General features: G+C 43.3%; 1 protein-coding gene across 1 annotated transcript in view; it reads right to left on the minus strand.

The window, feature by feature from the left end:
- The window catches only part of LOC146821928 (uncharacterized), a 477,592-nt gene that overhangs the window by 85,800 nt on the left and 368,027 nt on the right, over positions 1-23,765 (minus strand). The window contains exons 20-21 of the mRNA XM_085609939.1: positions 10,276-10,333; positions 9,338-9,408 (exon numbers count right to left, since the gene is read on the minus strand). Of these exons, the coding sequence (XP_085466065.1) occupies positions 9,338-9,408; positions 10,276-10,333 (129 nt within the window). The remainder of the gene's footprint in view (positions 1-9,337; positions 9,409-10,275; positions 10,334-23,765) is intronic.

The following is a 23,765-nucleotide window of genomic DNA, read 5'->3' on the forward strand; positions in this document are numbered from 1 at the left end:
TACATCTTCCGACACAGTGGCATACACACACACCTGCTCAGGGGGGAATTTGGCGAAGGACACCTGCTAGGTAAGACAAAATACTTATGCACACTAATTCATTCTGAAATGGCAATGCATACCTGACACTAACACATTGCATACTACCCTGTAGGTGACAGTGCATACGCCGTGAGGAACTATATCTTGACTCCATACTTGAACCCAGGCTCCCCACAAGAGCAGCGGTACAACGCAGCACACACCAGGACACGTAATGTGATTGAACGGATATTTGGATTGCTCAAGAGTCGCTTTCGCATCCTGCACAAAACTGGTGGTGCGATGCTGGACCAGCCGGAAACCTGCTGTAGGGTAGTGGCAGCATGTGCAATGTTGCACAACATAGCTACCAGGAGGGGCATACCCATAGAGGCGTATGACACTGAGGACAACCACCCCGCCGTGCACACACGACACCCGCATCCTGCAAGCTCAGCGGAGGGGCAGAGGAAACGTGCAGACCTCACCCAACATTACTTCAGAGGTACGTAATAATGAGACAAAAACTAGCAATCTTGACCTGCACAGTTTTAATTAGCACGTGACCAGGTACTGTTGTGTGGCTAAACATAGACATAGCTTAAGGGTACATTCACAGCATGTACCAAGGCACAAATAAAATAAGGATTTGGACTTCATTCCCAGTCCCTATGTATGTCCTGAACATGGTTACGCCACCATGGCTAATTGTCCGGAGGTATGTTTGTGCTCAGCGCTTCCTCCCACGCACACCGAGACGTCTTTTGCCTGCATCGGCATCCCCACCCATGGGTGCAAGTGTAGGTGTTGAGTGAGGTGTACTACACCTCCTGCCAGTGCTAACTGGCGCTGACATGCTGCTCAGGCTGGATGCCCCCTCACTCCCCTCATCTCCAGTGACATTGCTGAGGCCACCAGCACCAGCCTGGAGCTGTTCAACAGCAATGGTAACTTGGCCAAGGGCCCTGGCCACATCCCCACAACAATGCCCCATGTCAATCTGCATTGCCACCGACCTCTGTGACAGCAGTGCAGTAGCGTTGCACAACTTATTGTTTGATCTGGTATAGCCAGCCAAGCGCGCCATGAATTGGCGATGCCTCCTCCTCTCGGTGTTGTGTCCCTCCTGCATCAAACGCACGAGCACCTGCAATGTGGCGTTAGTGTGCCTGTTGCCTTCCACAACTGCTTGAGTCAGTTCACTCACGCGATCTGCCATGACTGAAAAGTTCTTGTTCATTTTCATAATTTGTAGGTTGATGGCTCCCATGTGTCGTGCTTGCAGGCGCTGCACCCTCATCATCTGCGACTCCACACCTCCCCAGACATTTGGAGTTGCTTCCTCCTGTGCTGCTATGTGGCCCCTTGACCTGCGTCGTCGCGTCATCCGGACCTGTGTCTGAGGTGTGGTGGTGGTGGTCCTCACACTAGGCAGGCTTGGTGCAGGTGCCCTTTCAGGTTCCTCTGCTGATGTGTGGGCCATTTCTGGTATTAGCAGTTGTCTGGATACAACGTATTCCTTTGCACAGCTCTCCACAAGCACTCTGCTTCCTGCTCTCACTTCCTCTGGGCACAGACTGCAGCATGGGATGAGTTACTTCCTGGTTGTGAGGTCATCAGCCTGCTCCCAATGCGACTCGGTAAAATAGCGATCTCGCTATTTGCGATTTTGCTAATAGCGATCTCGCTATTAGCAATCTCGCTAATTGCGAGATCGCTATTTGTGTGTTTCCCGGCATTTGCGATTTTTTTTGGTTTAAACGCTATTGTGTTTAGCGATTATTAGCGATTCGGTATTTATTCGCTATCGGCATCATGCATAGGAAATAGCGATTCTTTATTTGCGATTCCTTACAAATCGCAATTAAGGACTCGCTATTTCTAAGCTTGATGCATGTGACTGTTTGTCTTTTATTTGGGGAAAATCTTGTACACTTTGTTGTGATCATAAGCCATTAGTTAAAATCCTTACCAAGGAGGGTGCTATTACTGTTTCTGATAGACTTGCTATAATTTCTATGCGCATGCAAAATATTGTTTACAAAATTATTTATATGCCAGGTAAATCCAATGTAGTTGCGGATTTTCTCTCTAGGATGCCTGTAATGCTTGAAAAGTGTGAGGATGGAGAATGGAATGAATTACAAGTGGCTCTCATCCATGACCAGGAGTTCTCAGCCATTGGTAAAGAAGAGTGGATTAATGAGTGCACAAACGATCTTATCCTTCAGTCAGTAATATTGAATATTTTGCATGATTGCAAAAACATCAATTGATGGACAGAATGCAGAACAATGTCACACATTCACCCCAGTACAGAGATCTGGGCCTAAATCCATCGTTTTTTTGCTCACCATGCCATTCCAGTTTGAACCCAGCCATATGCAAATCCGTCTTGACCCTGTGCCTAATGGGAACAGTCCAGCCCGAACTGCCAAGCCAGGTCCTCCCTGGACTGGAAACAAGCATCCTAGGACCGGTTTCGGGCTTTCAGCCCTCGTCAGCCAGGATAGCTTGATTCCAGTGGCATGGAGAGCAAAGGACTCACGTCTGAGCATACCCTTCCCACTCGGGGTGACAAATGCAAAAACAACAATTGATGGACAGAATGCAGAACAATGTCATACATTCACCCCAGTACAGAGATCTGGGCCTAAATCCATCGTTTTTTTGCTCACCATGCCATTCCAGTTTGAACCCAGCCATATGCAAATCAGTCTTGACCCTGTGCCTCATGGGAACAGTCCAGCCCGAACTGCCAAGCCAGGTCCTCCCTGGACTGGAAACAAGCATCCTAGGACCGGTTTCGGGCTTTCAGCCCTCGTCAGCCAGGATAGCTTGATTCCAGTGGCATGGAGAGCAAGGGACTCACGTCTGAGCATACCCTTCCCACTCAGGGTGACAAATGCAAAAACAACAATTGATGGACAGAATGCAGAACAATGTCATTCATTCACCCCAGTACAGAGATCTGGGCCTAAATCCATCGTTTTTTTGCTCACCATGCCATTCCAGTTTGAACCCAGCCATATGCAAATCAGTCTTGACCCTGTGCCTCATGGGAACAGTCCAGCCTGAACTGCCAAGCCAGGTCCTCCCTGGACTGGAAACAAGCATCCTAGGACCGGTTTCGGGCTTTCAGCCCTCGTCAGCCAGGATAGCTTGATTCCAGTGGCATGGAGAGCAAGGGACTCACGTCTGAGCATACCCTTCCCACTCGGGGTGACAAATGCAAAAACAACAATTGATGGACAGAATGCAGAACAATGTCATACATTCACCCCAGTACAGAGATCTGGGCCTAAATCCATCGTTTTTTTGCTCACCATGCCATTCCAGTTTGAACCCAGCCATATGCAAATCAGTCTTGACCCTGTGCCTCATGGGAACAGTCCAGCCCGAACTGCCAAGCCATGTCCTCCCTGGACTGGAAACAAGCATCCTAGGACCGGTTTCGGGCTTTCAGCCCTCGTCAGCCAGGATAGCTTGATTCCAGTGGCATGGAGAGCAAGGGACTCACGTCTGAGCATACCCTTCCCACTCGGGGTGACAAATGCAAAAACAACAATTGATGGACAGAATGCAGAACAATGTCATACATTCACCCCAGTACAGAGATCTGGGCCTAAATCCATCGTTTTTTTGCTCACCATGCCATTCCAGTTTGAACCCAGCCATATGCAAATCAGTCTTGACCCTGTGCCTCATGGGAACAGTCCAGCCCGAACTGCCAAGCCAGGTCCTCCCTGGACTGGAAACAAGCATCCTAGGATCGGTTTCGGGCCTAGGATGGTTGTTCGGACTGATTTGCATATGGCCATGTCTGAACTGGGGTGGCAGAGTGGGCTAAAGAACGGTGATGGATTAAACCCAGATCAGTTGACTGGGGGTGAGTGCTTGCAATGTTCAACACTCCGTCCATCATTTCCTTTGGTTTTATTTTGCATGATTGGCCTAAGAAAGAACTTTTGAATCCTTCTATTAGACCCTTTTGGGAAGTCAGGTCAGAACTAACTGTAGTGGAGGGTACTCTGTTGAGAGGTGAAAGAGTAGTTCCTCCAGAGAAATTGTGCAATGGATTATCGATTTGTGTCATGAAATCCTTGCAGACTTTTTGTCCACCTATGAGTGATTGTTTATTGCCTGAGAATCCTTGGGATAACTATCTTTTAGTCCTAATTGAGTTATACTCTAGACGGCCAGTAGTTAAAGTTGTCGATAATTCTGACACTGATGCTGTTTTGGAATTTTTAGATTAAGTTTTTGTTTCTGAAGGTATTCCTTCAACTATTGTAAGTGACAATGGTGTACAATTTTTATCACTTAAAGCTAAAGCTCATTTAAAAAAATTAGATATTACACATAAAACAACGTCTCTTTACAATCCAAGTGGGAATTGAATGGTGGAGAGATTTAATAGGGTCCTCAAAGGTACAATTCAATAAGCACTTAAGAGTAACCAAGACTGGTCCACTCAAGTTGGGAAGACTGTTTGGGCTTATCGCGTCACATGTAATATTGCTACAGGGTTTTCTCCTTTTGTGTTAATGAGAGGTAGGAAACCACGGTCAAAGTTTAATCCAACTTGGCTTTTTCCTTCCGGCACACAATTTTGGTCTGCTAAGGAGGTATGTGATTGCATGGAATTGGTGCACATCAAGAGTAAAGAGCAATATGATGCTAAACATGGTGTTAAAAATCCGCAAATTAAGATTGGTGACTGGGTGCAAATTAGAAAACCTAGATGGACTCCTAAAGGGGGGAGTCAATATTTTGACACACAAGAAGTTGTTGAGATTCTTGTCAATGCAGTAAGGGTGAAAAGTTTGGAACTTAAACAGAGTTGCTAAAAGTAAGGCTCCTATTTCTGATAATATTGTTAATTATGATTGGATGTTGGATGAACCCATTGAGGGAATTAGTGAAGAATTGAATAATTCTTCTGCTATATCGGGTTCAAATGAATGTAATGTGGAATCTAATACTATTTCTCCTTCTGATAGTGAAGAAGTGGCTGAGTCTCAGGAACCACTAGAACCTTCTTCCAGTGTTGATGGTGAGACTAATTCTCATCATTTGAAAAGGAAAAGTATGCTCAGTCGTGGTTGAAAGATTATATTGTTAATAACATGTAATACTTTCTATTGTTCTTGTATTTATTTCATTATTTATTTAATTATTATTATTATAATTTTTTTCTCATCCTTGATTCTATTCGTTTCCTTTTGGAGAAAGGGGGATGTGTTATGTCCTTGTTCTTAGTTATTAGAACGTTATGATGTAACACTTTGGAATACATGATACCAGAATGTAATACATGTCATGTGGAATGTTTATGCTCAACTCTGTGTGGCAGTTGCTTGGAGTTTACTGGAGTTGTTGGTCATGCGCTTATTTGCTCCTCAACTAAATAAAGGATTACTTCAAGAATTATTCAGTGTCATCCTTTACAATAGAAAGAGTAGAGACTGTTGACTTAGTGGGGGAGCATTTAATGCTCCCTCAGTGCCCTAGCTGAGGTTTGGCAAGGGGTCATAGCAAGGGTCCAGGTTAGAATGAATCCTTTTCTGACAGTAATTTTAGCTGCTGGGTTTTCTGGTTGGTAAATTCGGGTTCATTGTTCCTGCACCTAGCAAATTAGGGTGAGGGAACACTCAACACTCAACCTTTTATAATTGTGTGGAGAACAGGTTTCCACATGGGAATTCTATCAGTTTCCAGTAAGAGCCCATGCTTTTTATGGGTATCTTGTAGGTGGGCTGAGTAGGAAGAGAGAGAGCAACACTATGTGGAATGAGAAGCAATTAAAAACAAACAAACCATCCTCTACCAGTAAATGTCAATTGTATGGCCTCAGTGGTTGAAGTAGGCGGGATCTATTGGGAAGAATTATCCCAATATATTTTCATTTTTACAATAACAGTTTCCATACTTTGGGCCTAATTATGATGCAGGGCTGATCACCACCAACAGTGGCAGTCCATCTGAAATCTGAGGAGCGGTCTGACTGCTGGATTAAGATACCGGCAGTCGGAGCGCATCGGGCAGGGGAAAGACTGCCACCTCAAACAGGCTCAAGGAGCCCGTCGAGGCAGCGGTTGGAGCCTAATTCCTAACAATGGAGGCGGTGCCTGCGGATCCACCGCCATAGGGAATAGGATGTCAGTTTCCGACAGCCTTTTTATGGAGGTCTGACTGTCATGATAAGGTTGTCGGAAAGTGACCTTGGGGGACGCAAGCAGACCCCATGTAACCCGTGGGCCTCCGCTATGTGGCCTGGGGGTACCTGTGGTGTTCCCCCAAATATTCATGCACCATGTGCCAGGCACCACATGGAGCCTGGTACAGGGTGCATGGATGTCTAAAACATGCCTTTTTTTCTACTGCGGCTGTGCTGCAGCCCTTTTCTGGGTCGCAGCACAAGCAAGAATCAAAAATATCATGGTTTCAACTACCTAAACAGCGGTTGCATCATAATTTGCAAGGTGGCGACGCCGACTACATCGGTATGAGGGTCTTTGTATTGAAAAAAAAACTTCCAGAATGGATACAACCTTCAGTTGTCTCTGGCTGAAAGGAAGGGAGTGAGGGGGGGTTCTTCTGTTCTGTATCATCCTGACACTAAGCTGTTTGTTTGGAAGGGGTTCCATCCAAGACTCCATGTGCATACAACGACCATGAAACTGCAGCTTCCACATATGCGCAGCTACTACTTGGCCCATTATTGTTTGCTGCTAATGCATTTTATTCTTAAACCTGATCCACTTCCTACCGAGTTGTCTCTAGAAAAGGATCTGATGCAAAGCACAGGTATCCTGGACATACTTTACGTCCATAAAACACTTGCGTATCTATCCGATCTGATCACCAGAGCCATCCTTGCCCACTGGAACTGTGCACACAAACTACTAGGGATTCACCTGTGACTTCAGTCTGACATCTACTTATGGCGTAATGCAGATATAAATATCTGAGGCACTCAGATAGCCTGGAAATTATTGTGTCAGAAGGGGACTTTTCAACTAGTTCAACTGTTCTCAGAATTAAAACATTTCTGAGACCTTGTTTTGAAATTTGGTTTAGAAGGAAGCTGTGCTTGGCCATACCAACAGCCATTCCACTATTCTTACAGGATGCTTAGGCCCGACCCAGTATTCTTCCTTGTCTCGCAGATTCAATTCTACCTCTGTGAATTTGCGTGTTTTAAGAGTGCAATCTCCAGTCTCTGTGGTGCAGTAATTGACTACACATTCTCACAGCCAACCAAAGATACTGTTAGATTCTGGCAGAGGTCATTCAGCCCAGTCTACCTTACTGAAAACTGGTCTGCTTTGCTTACTGTTCACGATGGATTCCTCAGAGAGCATACACTACATTTTCTATACATTAAAGTGTTGCTCAGTGGGTAAAAGTGCTGCACAGCGGTTATTGGACTCTAGAGACTTCAGAAAGCAGGGATGTTTCCTCAATCTGTTTGTTAGAAGTATACCCAGCCAGCTTGCATCCTGATGCATATAATTTGGCAAAGGCCCAATCTCCAATGTTCCAGGTCTGACATATGGTTGCAGCAATATGTCGCCCAAAGGCTGTATTTACCACCTTCAGCCCACTTAGGCATTTTGCATGACATGACCAATATGAACAGCCTTTGGATCTATGAACATGGATGGTTGGTGACAATGTGGGTGGTGGCCAGGATCTGTGTTCCATGACACTGATGAGTGACAGCTGGAAACATGTTGGAGGAGCAGCTGACTGAAATGTTTCAAGTTGCTACCTGTGAAAAGGTTGTGTATACAGTTAATAATCAAGTGACAATAGACTCCAATATGTAGCACCCATTCATACCTTATCACCTGGTCCAGGAAACTGAAGACAGCTCCTAGTATGCACCATTCTGGCTTCCTTTGTTGTTTTTATTGTAACATCTTACGCATTGACACCCTGTCTCCCCCATAGTGAGAATGCATACTGAGGTTCCATCTCTCGGTGGAATGACTAATTCCTATCACTCATGTTCTATATAGTCTTTCCACTATTATATGAGCTACACTATCTGCCAGGACACTCATGTCCTCTCAGAAGTGAGTTGCACATGCTTTGTCTCAATAACCTCCTTTATAAATTTGTTAACTTCTCCTGAACTCACCTTGGGAACCTAGGCCTGAGAAACCTTGCTGCTTACTTGCTTGCATATTCTCACTTTGAAATCATTTGTATGATACAGTAAGATCTCATTTGAAACCGTTTTTTTCTTTGCTGAATTTCTTATAGTATGGGTCTTGGCTATATACCCCAGATGGCATGTCTATCTACTGATTGTGGGGTGCTGTTTGCAAGGTGGGGGATCAACCAGATATGCTATCCAATACTACCAGTTGCAGTCAAAGGAAGGTGGTGAAGGAGCAAACCAGTCTGATGTTGGTTGTACCAAACCACAACCCTAACACTGAGGGATAGGGCTTTGTAAGCATTTTCTATGACTTCATAAGTGATAAAAAGGGGACAAATTTCAACTCTGAAGAGAACCAAAATGATTTCCATGCCTACACATGCTTAATATTTTTATTATATTTCCTACTGCAGAATATACGTGGGTGGCAAACCCTGGAGCACAAAATGAAAAGGCGCAGCTGAAGTGCTGTGCTTTCCCACAATCAACAGTTGGTCCAATAGTTAGCAGCCTTGGCAGTTCTAGAACTTGGTGTTCATGGAGAATTGGGGTCTATAATGGGCCATGTTGACGCTAGGAGTGGGAGGGTAAGTTGCAGCAGGGTAACAGCAATTCTGAGTTTACTGCAGGCTGAGGTCGTTTTGGGTAGAGGGGTCCTATGAAATCGCCGATTCTTTCTGACAGTATCAGTTCTTCAAATAAGAGATGGGTGGATGGCTGCCAAGTATCACCAACCCTAAGCTACTCCCGTCATTGCCCCGAAGAGTCCCAAGGCATATTTTATAGTAAAAATATATGTGTATAGCAATTCATATTTAACAAAAAGACATGCAGTTAAGTGCCTTTAAGGTAAGAACTAGTGAAGATATTGTGACCAGACTACCATCGTTTATCAAACTGCACCCGTTCCATTTTCGTTTGTAATCTCAAATAAACAAGTGTGTGTGTCTGTGTGTGTGTATCTTTGTGTCTCAGTACGTGTGTGTTTGTGTGTGAGAGAGAGAGATTATCAGCCTACCTGTCTTTCTTCTGTCACCTGTGCCGTCACAGGGTACAATACTTCTCATAAATGAAGATATTTGAGGTATACTGTCAAAAAGAGGTAATTGGTAATTACTGCATGAACTCTGTATTAAAGGATACATCTATCACTGCTAGAATTCCCCGGCTTGCATCCAGGCTGAATCCCCCTCCATTGAGAGAAGCAGGATCATCTGCTGAACAAAGAGAAGATGTTAGGCACAGTTTGCGTTTTTCTAGAAAATGCATAAATTGAACTTTCTGTGTTTCAAATAGGAATTAAATTCAGAGGCATTAAAGCACTATGAGCACTTACTGTTAAGTAACAATCTGTGGCCAACCATGAATCACCATTTTGCAACAGGATGAGGGAGATTGGAACTGAAAATGGAGGATTTAAAGGTTCTACCAGCTCGCTGTCAATCTTGTTGTGTGTCTTATGACTGGGGTAAAGGAAACTTACTACTGTTGTAACATACAGGTGCAGTATATGGAATTTCATCATTTTAGAGGTATTCAACCAGAATACTGATTAATACATGTTGTGCTACCATATTATCTTTGCCAGGATATTGACTAACAAATTAACTAAACTTAACTCTACCTATTTCTATTTTGACTATACTTCTGTCATCAAAGAATGTAAATGTAGAGTCAAGAATAGTAAATATACTTAACCATATGTAATTGGCATCAACATTTTTTGGTAGTCGACATTTTGTCAATTAAATATCGGTATCTCCAAATTTTTGTGCTCGATAGTCTGACATATAACCCATTGCAGACATCTGCAAAACATGGTGAGCCCCCACAATCAGTTAAACTTGTGGGCATTCATCACCTTTTTTAATGGTCCATTTCCAACCTAAAATACTCAGCGTACTGTTTCCTTAAAGAATAGAGTAAATTCATTTTCACAGTCTAAAACGGAAGGACCACCAAACAAATTGTTAGAGATGTGCTGATAATGATTTTTACACAGGGTTTCAATGTAAGCAAATCAGAACATAGGACACCCAAACAAAAACTCTTAAAATAAGATTTATTAAAACCAGACTTACCCTTGATCATCATGTCATTAAGAATTCTTTGCAATTGCCATGCATTCATTTGTAAGGACTGTTGAAAAAAGAAAAGAAAGTCCAGACATTAATTTGATTTTCTGATTTCAATGTTGAGCAAAGTTAAAATAAACACTCTGAGAAAGTGGATTGTTTATTGGTGTGGAATAAGCCACAAACCTTATGTAAAACGCGGTTTCAATAATTTAAATCTGGGCTTAAAACCCTAGTAGCTATGGTACAGAGCAGACATGCTTAACTTGGGAAATATGTAAAGTATTTAGCAGTGGCAAAACAGTTAAGAAGTCAAAACACAACAACATGAAAATCCCACAAACGGTTTAGAAAAATAGAGATAACTTTAACGAGTAAAATGACACAAAAATTACTGAAAATCCAATCAGGGGAACGATTATATGAATTTTTCAATATTTAAGACAAAAAGCACCAAGAAAAAGTAAAATGCAAATCAGCAGCCATTGTCCACAGTTGACCAGAACCTAAGGGTGATTTCAGGCTGCCCACGATGGACCATAGGTTGAATACAACATGCAGGTTTGTCCCGGACAAAGACTTCACCATGCGACTTAGGGTATGGTTACGAGTTTGGCGGTGTAGGAGGGAGCCGCCATGCCACCACCAAATTAATCTGCACACCACCTGCCAGATTACATCTGAATAGCAGTGCTATGGCGGTCCCATGGCGGTGCCTGTTAGAAAAGCACCATGATGGGAGCACCAAAGCACGCTTTTGCATGGCATGGAGTGTGAAGTCACCACACCAGGTGCCTCCCGGCATGCATCCCCGTTCCCAGAGACAACATGGAGCCCTGCAGGGCCCCCTTAGTTTCCTCACTGCCACAGTTTTTATGGCGGGCTCACCGCCATGAAAACTGTGGTTGTGAGAAAACTCACAATATGCTTGGTGATGCCACAGCGTCACCCCCAGCATATTGCTAGACCAGATCGCAGCACCACGGCTAAGGGATCACGGATCTAGGGCAGTTGCTGCGGTCCTGTGGCAGTGGGACCGCCACACTTGTGCTTTTGCGGTCAGACCACCAGTGCAGCGGTTCCCGCCACGCGACCTCGAGTTTAGTGATCTGGTGGACTACTGAGCCCGTAATCAGCAACTTAGTATCTGAAACATAAATTGAAATACTCCAGGGTGCATAGTTGCAGAAACCTGAAGTCCTCTTGAAGGCCATAACTGGTGGATGAGAGCTTGCTGAAGCCAATGGTTTTGGCGGGTAAATTTCTATGCAGAAGAAATAATACTTTTTTTCTGACAAAGTCCTTGTATAGGGCGGAAACTTTCCATGACTTTACCAGGTCAACATTTCTACCTTTAGACTTAGTATTTTTTTTATGGAGTTCAACATCGTACCAATCAGGCAAGCATAAAGATGTATCCAATTACACATTTGCTCTGAAGTCCAGCTAATGCCCCAGAGGTCTTGGAAGTCCAAACATGTTCTAAGTTACAGCTTTAGGAACTCAGGGACATCACTTAGGGACCTGGACTCACTCCAGCTCAATTGCAGTTGTTACTGGTTAGCTAGCCACTTCAGGAAAATGGCTTCTTGCACCTTGTTGTGTCCCTGTAGCTACACAGGAGGACAGCCAACTGACTCTTGGAGTCCGCTTCTTTGTGCTGGGCACAGGTGAGAGTAGGCACAGCTCTTCAGGTCTCCTCACAGGACTGAAACAGTAGGTGCAGTCCTTTTCTATACTTTAGCAGGTCAAGGGAGTGTGCATTTGTACAATTCACAGGCCACTGGGGTGGGGAGACTCCTGCACACACCCTAACCATTAAATAATTCTGGGGGGGGGAAATCCTTTTCCACTTTTGCATCACATCTTGTTTGTCTTACTGCAAACTATTCAACAGTGCACTATGCTGAGGCAAATCTAACATGCAGAATATTTGTGTCCATGAAGGGAACTTGTGGGCTAGCAAGGGGTATATTTGGGGGGATGAGCATTCCCCTCCTCTTCAGCGATATCAAACTGATTTTGGGACCCGTTACCCTTCCCACTGGGCTGGTGCCAAGCTGGCTACACAGGGCTTACAAAACAAAAGGCTTCTCTTCCCCTGGTCTCCCTTTACATTTTACTACAAATAGGAAGTGTAAGAAATTGTGTTATTGGTTGAGAGGTGTGAAACCCTACTCAAGCAGCAACCACAATTCTTGTCAGGGTGAAACACATGCAAACTTCAAATAAATCTATACTCAACCTTCTGGTGGCTTTCCACAAAAGCAGTCAAGCTTAAGTTAGAGGCAATGTGTAAGAATGCATGCAGCACTTAAAGAGTAATAAAGTAATAACACAACACAAGAAAAATCCCACACAAATTTAGAAAAAATAGAGTAACATTTCATAAATTATTAGACACCAACACCAACACCACAAAAATTCAATTAGTAGAACCGGAGAAATGTAATTTCAAAGGTTTTGTGAAACTCAAGTGCTAAGAAGCAAAAAGTGCCAACCGCAGTTATCTGGTCGGAGTAGACCAGGCCTAATGCAGAAGATCGGGCCAACCATGATGGAGTGCTGGCAAGATACAGGACAGGTTTCAGTCTGCTGAAACGTACCTTTTGGTTCCTGGGCATCGAGATGCAAAGTCCTTGCATCGAGCTGCATAGGCTGGCATCGAGGGACTGTCGACGAGGTGCAGAAATGTGAAGTCTGGCGTTGAGATACATCACACAGCAGCAGGGTCGATGACCGGTGCTAAACAGCTGCAATGCAAGGTCCCACGTCATTGTCAAGGAAGGCAGTAGGGATTGCAGAGACTTGCACTGTGATGTGTCAGTGCAGTGGCAAGATGCATTGCTTTGGGTCGGTGCTGGCATCAGTCTGCGTCAGAGCCAAAGAAGCTGCAGGGGCTTGTGAGGACAAGTTGAAGATGATTTGGCATCGAGGTTGAGTTGTGTCACTCTGGCATTAAGTTGATGGCACACTGCGTCGTGCTGCTTTGAGATGCATGCAGACACATCAATGTTGAAGAAGCCTTTTATGTCCGTGTGTCTTGAACAGGGTGCCAGCCAAATGACCCTTGGAGATTCCTTAGAGTCCTGGGTCCACACAGGCAGTCTGAATTCAGCAGAGCAGTCCTTGGTGAGTAAGCAGATCATCATGGCAGTCCTTTTTCTTCCACAGCTCCAGAAGAGATATGAAGAGTTGAGACTGAGGGTCATTTATTCATACCTGGTGCCCCCTTTGAAGTGGGAAGCTTCTAGGACCCTCCCCCTACAAAGGTGTCTGGAATTTCCCTACTCCCTGCCTAGGTCCCAGCTTGCCTGGGGCACAAAAGACTTGTTTGAAACCCTGTGGAGTGTGCTGAGGTAGAGTCTTTGTGATGTGCCAGTGAGGTAGGTGACAAGTCCTCCTGTCAACACCTATTCCCCTTTTGTCTCACTGTCTGTGTGGAATACACAAAGACTAACCGGCAGCCACACCTAGTCATGTGCCCCAGAATACAGACTGCAGGCAACAAATGGTTGTGACAAGAAAATGCCAACCTTCTAAAAGTGGCATTTACAGAATTATTAAAATTCAACTTTACCATAAAAGAGGGTTGAACTTACGATTCTTTAGGCATCAAATTCACCATTCCCACTTGTTACCAATTGAATGTTATCACTTATTAAATGTAATAGGGTAACCCTATGTTATCCTATAGGAGAGGTAGGCCTCACTGTAGTGGAAAACGAATTTAGGAGTTTTTCACTATTAGAACATGTAAAATGTAAATGTACATGTCCAACTTTTAAAATACACTGTATCCTGCTACAGAGCCTACCCTAGGGAATGACTTATAGATGTAAAAAAAGGAGGTATAGGCCTGGCAAAAGATTTAGTTTGCCAGGTCAAAATGTTAGTTCAAAACTGCACACACAGGCTGCAATAGCAGGTCAGAGACATGCTTAGAATGTCTTCTTAAGTGGGTGGCACAATAAGTGCTGCAGGCCCATTAGTAGCATTTAATTTACAGGCCCTGGGTACATGTAGTACCTCTTTACTATGGACTTACAAGTATGTTGGGTCCAACAGGCATGCCTCTCCCTGGACCTTTTGAGTTAAAGAAGTTCCTGAACCATCCCTGACCTGATATCTGTCACATGTGTCACCCCAGGTCTTCCTGTGAAAATGCCTAGGCCATTGCTCCTGCTCTAGGGGCAGTCTCCACGCTTCATTAAGAGAAAGCACTGGTAAGGTCATCTGTCATCGGGCTGATGCTAATTAGCCTACTGGGGGCTCAGGCAAGTAAAGAGCAACTTGTTAAAAATCACTTTTCATGAATCTTTATTACAAACCCGACTTCACCATTGAGCTGGATTTTTATCAAACACTAATAATAGTGTTTGAATTATTCAAGTAGCTTTTCCGAAACTGGAGATAGCAGGATCATATTTTTATTCTGAATTTTAATTTATCTCATATAACAGCACAGTTCTTTACAGTAACAATTATTGATCCCGGGACCGAGACAGTGTCCCGACTTCATAATTAGGCCTTTAATCTTCAAAAATTCATATCTCGAATTCTACCAATTAGATTTTTGTCATTGTGGTCTTGTTTTATTCAGATAAATGGTCTCTATTTTTCTAAACAAGTGTGGAGTCTTTTTGAGGTGTTTTCATTGTATTACTGCATGTGTAGATAAGCCTGACTGCTCTGTGCCAAACTGCCAAAAGGTGAGAACAGGTTATCTTATTGTGTATCTAGCATACCCTGACTAGAGTGGTGGTCCCTGCCTGGCCTGGGTGCATACCTCAGCCAACACTAACTCACCAGGGATTACCTGTTTTCCAGTGGAGAATACTTAACTAGAAATCTCCAATCAATATAGGTGTGAGGCTCCGCCTCCTTTTTTATTTACTAGGCAGCATATCATGAAAAATGTTGCATAAGCCAATACATGGCACAAGCGTAGATTGCTGTTTCCTAATTCCCACATCCTGTTACTCTCTATTCTTTTGTTTTATTTTAAAATATAGACAATTAACTTATTGATCCCTTTTCACTTTAGAAAACTTCGTCCTTGTGTGTCCTGCAGTTTTCAGGCAACAATAAAAATGTCAGTATAAGAGATCGAATTTTGTCTATTGGCAGTTTTGACTCATCATAAAGTAGCACGAAGGACTAATGTGCCTGCTGCAAAGAACGTTTACCATGCAGACCACAGAAATTAGTGTGATTGAACAATAAGCAGTGGTATAAACAAATTAAATGAATGTCAGAGAGAGGCTATAGAGAGAGGAGATGCACTGTTGGAGAGTGGTAGTGAGGGAATTTATGGGGAAGGAGGTCACTTGGGGGCCACCAAAAAACAGTGTCACACCGGGCGCAACCAGCACTAATGCTGGCTGTACCTGAGGGAGTGCAAAGGGATGCACCTCTTTGATACAGTGCACAGAGGCTTGAATACGTATGAGGAGATAGGTAGACAGATGGCATCGGTCAGCAATGGCTAAAGGTCTGTATATACATTTCGGAATAAACATAAAATCAAAGTAGATTAAAATGTCAAAGGTACCCTACTTATATGTTGATAGTGTGAAAAAAATGCCCTGTATAAATATTCTGTGATTGTATCCTCAAAATGTTGAAATAACTAAATTGTGCATTGTGCATTGGGACCGGCCACAGGATGAATTTCACACATTCATAGCCACTATACTGGGTTTCGCTATTTGATGAGTTCTTTTCTTGAAAACATGTAACCCTAACCATTGACTTATGGTTTCTGCAAATGTACCAGGTAGTTGTTTCCTAATTATGATGGCTCACATGATGGGAAACAGGATATGCCATTTAGGGGCGAGATAAGATGAGAATGAGTAATAAGGAAAAAGAAAATATTTTAGCATATTAGTTGAACTAATGAATCTGCGGTTTAAAGTCTTTTCAAGCTAATGGTAATGTTGTAAATCTTATATAGTCGTATGCATAGCTGGCAAGTTTTTATATTGCTTATGTGTGACAATTCTATGGTTTCCGTGGACTTATGAAAAACATTCAACTGCCAAATGTGTGACACTTGGAGTGGCGCTTACTTGTAATTAAAACTAGCCAATGAAGTATATATAAACATATACACATCAGAAATTGCACCTTTTTGATCAAAGAGAATTTCTAAACATACCTTTAAACCTTTGCAATGCCCCTGAAATAGAAGCCTATCACTTGCTTACTAATACTTGCTTTATAATACTAAGGGCCTGATTACAAGTTTGGCGGTGTTGCAGCGGGCTGCCACCCCAGCTTCCCTCTTCAAACCGTAGTTAGCCCTCACACCTGATTCCAACTGGAATACAGGTCAGGCGGTCATGCGGTGGTGGTCCAAGGCTGTACCTTTCTAAGGTTTTCAGTAGAGCCATAGAAGGCAGCGCCGTGGGAGCGCCTTAGCACGTTCCTGCATGGACCGAAATGTACAATATTGTGCATTTTGTTCCGTGCAGGAACAGGGGGTGCATATAGACAAGGGGCAGACCATCTGCCCCCCTGCTTGCACCCCTATGCACAGAGGCAACAGGGAGTTGTTTTCTCATCGCCACCCTTTTCATGGGGAGCTAAACGCCGTAAAAAGGGTCGCAGTAAGTAAACTCTGCTTGGCTGTGTTGCAGCGGCACCACAAGCATATTACAGCCTCACACCACTGCGCCACTGCCATGGGATCCCCAGCGGTTGTGGCGTTCCTGTGGAGGTCTCACCGCTGTAGTTGTAATACGGTGGGTGGACCGCCAACACGGACTTGGTGGTCCCATGGAGCTCTGAATTTTTAATTAGGGCCAGAAATCTCTTCAAGCTTTGCTGCAGTGTATCTTAGACTGGGTATTTGCATATTCTTAGTGTTTTCAGTTGTAGGCTGCAACCTCATATCAATATATTACACAAGTCGCTATCCCCCACTACACCAAGCAGGACTTCATTTTGTTTCTCTCTGGTTGCATGCTCAATCTTTGCAGCGATTGTATTAATCAATTGCCATTTCATGTCATTAACATAAAGAATTATTTTCCCATTTATTTCTTTAACTTGTACGATTTATCATCTTCCATTTAGGTGAGTGATTATTTTGTATGTAGTTACCTAAAGAAGAAAGACCAACAAAATTCCTTTCAAAATACACACACCTACAAAACCCTACGCAACCTAGGATCAGCATACATGAACCAGCGCATGCGCAATGTTGTAGCTCACATCGCAACACCTCACAGCTCATGATCAGTGGCTTCATCGGAAACGATGCAGCAGGACACATCCCCACCTAGAGCCTCGCATTGCAGTACCTTTCAACTCCTCATCGAAACCGATGCAGCTCAATGCAGCATGACATAGTACCTCACACTGCAGCATCTCTTAGCTTATCATCAGAACTGAAGCAATGCAACACATCCCTTGCATCAAGGACATACAGTACAGTGAAATTGAGTTGGAAAAAACAGCCATTTGTGCCAACATTTCCGCCCGTAACTTTTTCTAAGTTTGGCAGATTTTTTAAAGCAATATACTGTTATTTCTGTTATGTCCGTTGGACCCTGCTGGTTGTGGGATATATAGGTCTTGTTGGGTCACCAAAAACCCGAGGTACCCAGAGCCAATAACTGAGCTGCGTCTTGCAATGGTTTTTCATTGTGTACCAGGTATAGAGCAATTCATTTGAGAAAATAAAAAGAGTGAAAAATAGGTACCAAGGACACCTATATAGGCTAGTGCCAGCGACTGGAAATGTCCCACAACGCAACGTGGACACATTACATTTTTACAGTGAAAACTGACCCTTTTTTTGCAGTGTGCTTAGCTGTGGATTTTGGACCCTCGCTCAGCCGGCACCTATGGAAAACCTAATAATGCCTGGTGCCTAGTGGATTTTCAGCCCCCCCCCCCCCCCGGGGAAGCATATCAGGGGCTATTGCCACCATCTGCCTCCTGTGGAGGCAGAACGACTTGCATCTTTTTTTCGAAGGGCCATTGGCATACCCATTCTGGGTAGCCTGCAATCCTGAACTTTGAAAAAAAAATAGTACCTGGTGCCTAGTGGGCTTTCTGTTCCCCCCAGGGGAGCAGATAAGAGGCTATTGCCCCATCTGACTCCGGGGGGGGCAGAAAGACTGTGACAATTTTTTTGGGGTGGGGGCATTGTCATGCCCATTCTGGGCAGCCTCGCACCCGTACATATACAAATAAAAATGAATCCCTGGTGCCTAGTGGTCTTTTTACACCCGCCCCTCCGGGGGCAGATCAGGGGCTACTGTCCCATGTGCTTCCTGGGCGGGCAGAAAGACTTTGGCATTTTTGGGGAGGGAGGGAGGGTGGGTCCATTGGCATGCCCATTCTGGGTATCCCCCACCCCTGAACCATAACAAAAATAATCCCTGGTGTCTAGGGTGTCGTCTGCTCGGGGGGGGGGGGGGGCAGACAGACTCAATGCACCCATTTTGAAATGGGGGAGCAGGGGCCCTTGCCCAGGGGGCGGCTCCCCCTCCCTGGTGTCTAGTGGGTGGATCCCTGCTTAGGGATCACCCTCCTGCGGCGATCACTAAGCAGGGTTCCACTAGGGTGGGGTACCCTTGGAAAGGGAGATTCTTTCTGTTCCAATGATACCTCTCCCGTGTGTTTCAGTGCTCGGTGCGCTGAGATAGCCTACGAGCACCGAAACAGTGAAACTGAAACTAAGTTTCAGTTCCATTTTCAATGTAATGACGTCAGTGCGCCATGCACGCGATCGTCATTATACTGAAAATAAAAAAATGCCTCAGGGGGTTGGTTGGTTTACAGCAGAGGGATTTCGTGCTGGTGTGCACATGATGGAATGGTTCCGTCATAAACACACAAGCACCGGTGCTCATGACTGAACCATTTTGTCATGAGCACCTAAGGGGTTAAATCTTTAAAATTGCGTTTCTCTGGTTTAATGATTGAGTTTGTGTTGTTTTGGTCTCATTTTATTTATTAAATTAATTCTTAAAATATTCTAAATTGATGTGGGATTTTTTTTTGGGTTGTGGTTTCATTTTATTACTGTTTCAGTGCTGTATAAATACTTTACACATTGCCTCTAAGTTATGCCTTACTGCTTTTGTGCCAAGCTACCAGAGGCTTAGGCAGAGGTTAAATTAGTGACTTTTTGTGGCTCACCCTGCTAAGGATTGTGGTTGTTGCTTGAGAAGGGTTTTATCCTCTTCAACCAATTTCTCACACTGACTCACCAATGTCGTCTAACCTTGCCTGTCTGGAAAATGTCAGCTTACACAAAGGTTTTAATGTCTGTAGGTGAAGCATTTGACTGGGACAAGCAAAGAAATTCTACTTAAAAAGTGTTCAACACCGGTCACCTATGTAGCTACTGCATTTTTTTGGAAGGTGCTTGAAAAGCTTTCCACCCTTTATACAAGACTGGGAATTGCAAGTAATCTTGTTTAGGGTCATTCCTCTCCATGACAAAAACAATATCAAACGTCTTAAGCTCCTTGAGAAATCTAAGCTCAGGTCTAAATGAGTTGAGTTTAACTAACGATTAAGAAGCTGACTGTCAGGCTTGATGATGAAGAAGGTGGCTAATAGGTGTTCAGCCAAATTGGAGGATGACTGCAGTAATATCCATGAATCAGGAGTTGGGATTAACAACAGCAGCAGAGCAGACAAATACTTATTTTGGTACAAAGGTGACACAGGTTATGAAAGACTGTTGACAACAAAGCACAGGGTATGCAATCACAAAAGGGTCATTTTGAATGTCAAAACCCATTTTACGAATTGTAAAAGTTTTTCAGAATCGAAAAATGGGTTCTGTGACCTCTACCAAAATGCAATTTGGAAGAGGTGTGAAAAGGATATTCATTCAAAATTGTAACATATAGGAACCTATGTATCAATGGGTTGTGACTAGGGGTGGGCGGAATTTGCGAAATCCACTTTCGCAAATTATCGCGAAAATGTTAAAAATTATCGCCAACACGCGGAAATATCGCGAAGATGCAGAAGTTTTTTTCCCGCATGTTCGCGAGATTTTCTGCATGGTTGCGGCTCGCCAACTTACCCATGTGGTTGCTCGCGGGCGCGGCCATCTTGTTTTCAGTTGTCTCGCGGTGCATGATCGCGAGAAGAAAGACGTGATCGCGCGACGCATGACGCCACTGCGGGCGCGAACTGTCGCGGGACAGCGCAAATGGCTAAAAACAATACAACATCTCATGGAGAACGCGACCGGATCAAGAAAACTTGTCGGCGAACGCAGGTATTCAGGTAAGGCGATCGCGCGCGCGCGAGAATGTATTATTTTACAGCGCGAGCAAGAAAAATTATCGCCAAGCTGCGGAATGCGGAAATTTTGACATTTTCGAGCTCTACGCGGAACGTGAAAATGTCAAATTATCACAATTTCCGCGAACGGAACGAAATTTTCGCCCAGGCCTAGCTGTGACTGTAATTCCAGTTGCAAACCAGTTATGAGTTATAGACTCCCAAGTTGTGTAGCAGCTGATTTGCACAGAAGAAGGGACCACTCCTGGTTTCCTTCCACTTTGTGAATTGGGGAAGCAACCTAGGGGAGAGCAGATAATGGCCCAGGGGCCCACTGTCTGCTCCCCTTTAGTCTTTTCAAAATGGAACATTGGCTGCTTTGGGAAAAAACTTTTTGTTGTTTTATTTTGGAATGCGATCATAGTAATACTGGTCTGCTGACCCGTGTAGGCCACCAATCATGTGATTGCACTCAATCACAGGAGATTTCAAATTGAGACCAGCCTAAAGAATATTAATAAGGCATGCCGTTTTGCGACCCCGTCTGATTGCTTATTAGTACATAGGGCAGTTCGTAAAATCTTATGTGATTTGTATTAAATCAGTGTGAAATTTGTGACCGCTTTATGAAAATCAAATTTTAGTGTATCGGGCCTATATAGGTTAAAGGCACATGAAAAAATATTTTAGGATCATTTTATTTTTTTGGTTTGCCTTCTTTTTGTACACCAACATCTTTGTGCTTTCCCATTGTAGTCTGAGGCTCTTCAGCACAGGGTGCAAAAGTGTGATTGAAGTAGTTTGCACATGAATGTATAGCATTCTAGGTGGGAACCTTACTGAGTTCTTTTGAGTGGACAACTCTCACAACAATCTCATGATCGTTCAGTGAAGTCTAGCTGCAATCCTTACTACTAAAGCTAGTAGTCAACGATAATGAGGATAAAAAGCAAGGCATCATCATTAATCTTTATTTGATTTGAATCAAACAAATCATAAACAATCATCAAAACACAATTACAATGATGACTGAGCAACATTCACCCTCAATAAGAGGAAAAACCATATAGCATCTCAAACACATGAATGAATCCTCCCTGATAAAAACCACAAAACATAAAAAGAGACTGTAGGTATCCTTAGGGATTAAGGGTACAGTAAGGCTTTTCAAACTTGCCTAAAATTCTCTGCTAAAATCAATGGACAAATATACTTGAAAAGCAAGTTAGAGAATTTAGGACATATAAAAACAATGTGCATGGTATCAAGCATAGCAGCGGAATCACATAAAAAAATGTGGAGACTCAGAAGGCTTGTGCCAGCCCACTAACAACTGGGGAAAAAGGTTCAAACAAAAATAGGTCAAAAGTTGCCTTTGACGAACTGGAATGTCAAGCAGCAAATATAATTGAATAGGATTTGGAGATCTGATCATAGTGTAAAGCATTAATATTTTTAAGCAAACCCATCTTTGACCTTTTTCCCAGGGCATGTTGTAAAAACGCTTTCTTGTCCCAGGTAATATCTGCCTTTGTAACTGAGTTTGGATCAGAGAATAGCTTTGGTTTCCTACAGTACTCAAATAATAGTTAACATAATTTAACCAAGAAATGTCACACTCACGATCCAGGACAAGACAATCACTTAAAATCCTTCTGTTGAACTCTAATTCCGTCTAGGTCCAAATTGCCAAACGTAGAATTAATGGGCTAGCTTGACTATAATCCGAAATATATCCAGCCCTCCCAGTTCTTCATGCACGATCTCCATCAGAACACTTTGGGGTAACCTCAGGACTTTTCTTAATGATTTGTTTTCTGCCTCCTGAATTGGGTTACAATCCTTGTAACACCAGACCTCACAAACAAAGCTCGCTTTCGAAACACATTTTGCTTTGTAGGGATCAACAATTGATCTGATATGGGGTCAGCCGAGCTGCCTTGAAAACTCTTCAAAACTGTGTAATAATCTGTTGAGGGACTGCGCCTAGGCATTGAACAGAAATTGCCAATTCAATTTGATATCCAATAGTAAGCCTAGGTAGCAGAATTTATCTAACCTGCTAATCTGTGTACCTGAAATGGTAACATTTTTAGATTTAGTTTTGACCGGGCCGAAAACCATGGTAAAAGACTTTGAAAAATAGGCTTTCAGCCCAAACTGTCCACAAATAAGATAAACCAGTCTAGCAAATGCAGCAGGCCATTGGCTGTACTTACAACAAGAAGAGTATTGTCAGCATAGAGCAAGGCCAGTAGATATCTGTCCACCACCCTCTTGACATCCCTACATAAATCCACAAGGAAGGTCCCCATCTGATTAATAAATAAAATAAAAAGTATGGGAGTTACAATGCAAACCTGATGTACTGCCCTGGGTAGCTTAAAGTGCGGCGTCCATTCCCAGTTGGGGACAAATTTTACAGACACCTCAAGCCCTGAGTGCAAATGTTGCAAATAAAAGTGACACGTTGCAATATATCAATCCCAATAGACTCCAACACGGCCTAGAACTTTTACCTATTGACAGATTCAAAGGACGTGCTAAGGTCCATTAAGGCCAAATGTATGAAAAGCAACTCAAAAGTTAGAAGTAATTCCTTGACATTTCATATTCTATGCCAAGACTGGAGTCATAATGGTGAGATCTTCCGACAGTACTAAAGAGTGGATACGCCGCCTAATGAAAGCAGCTCAAATTAAGAGACTTAGAAACTCCTGTGTATATTGAAACAATCAACAGGCAGAATGTAAACATCTTCAAGAAGGGCTAAAGGCCAATAATCTATGGGGTATAATGCAAATGATGTTAAGAAACTATTACACGCTCTTTGTATTGTAAATACTGGGCGTGAGTATAACTGTTAGTTGGGTAAGAAGCAGATCATGCTAGATTAGTTCCTTTTTTAATATTTTTTTTTATACCAGTCTTATGATGATAAACATATTATGCTATGTAATCTTATGGGAAGGTTTCATATCTTTTAGGCGTGGAAATCCGTAGCCCGCAAATGTTGCACAGTGGATCTCACAATAAAGACAATGATGATGGGAACAATGGTGAGTAATTATGTAAGACAACTTTTCTAGATGGTCATAGAGACTGTAATGTGATTGGCCATACCAACTCTCCTACCTGATATAGAACATCATTGACTACATATCTGTTGCTCATGAAATATCAATTGTAGAGCAGTTTTACAATAGTACTACAAAGATGCTTATTATGAGTCA

The sequence above is a fragment of the Triturus cristatus genome, chromosome 6, assembly GCF_964204655.1.
Source record: "Triturus cristatus chromosome 6, aTriCri1.1, whole genome shotgun sequence".
Classification (NCBI taxonomy): Eukaryota; Metazoa; Chordata; class Amphibia; order Caudata; family Salamandridae; genus Triturus; species Triturus cristatus.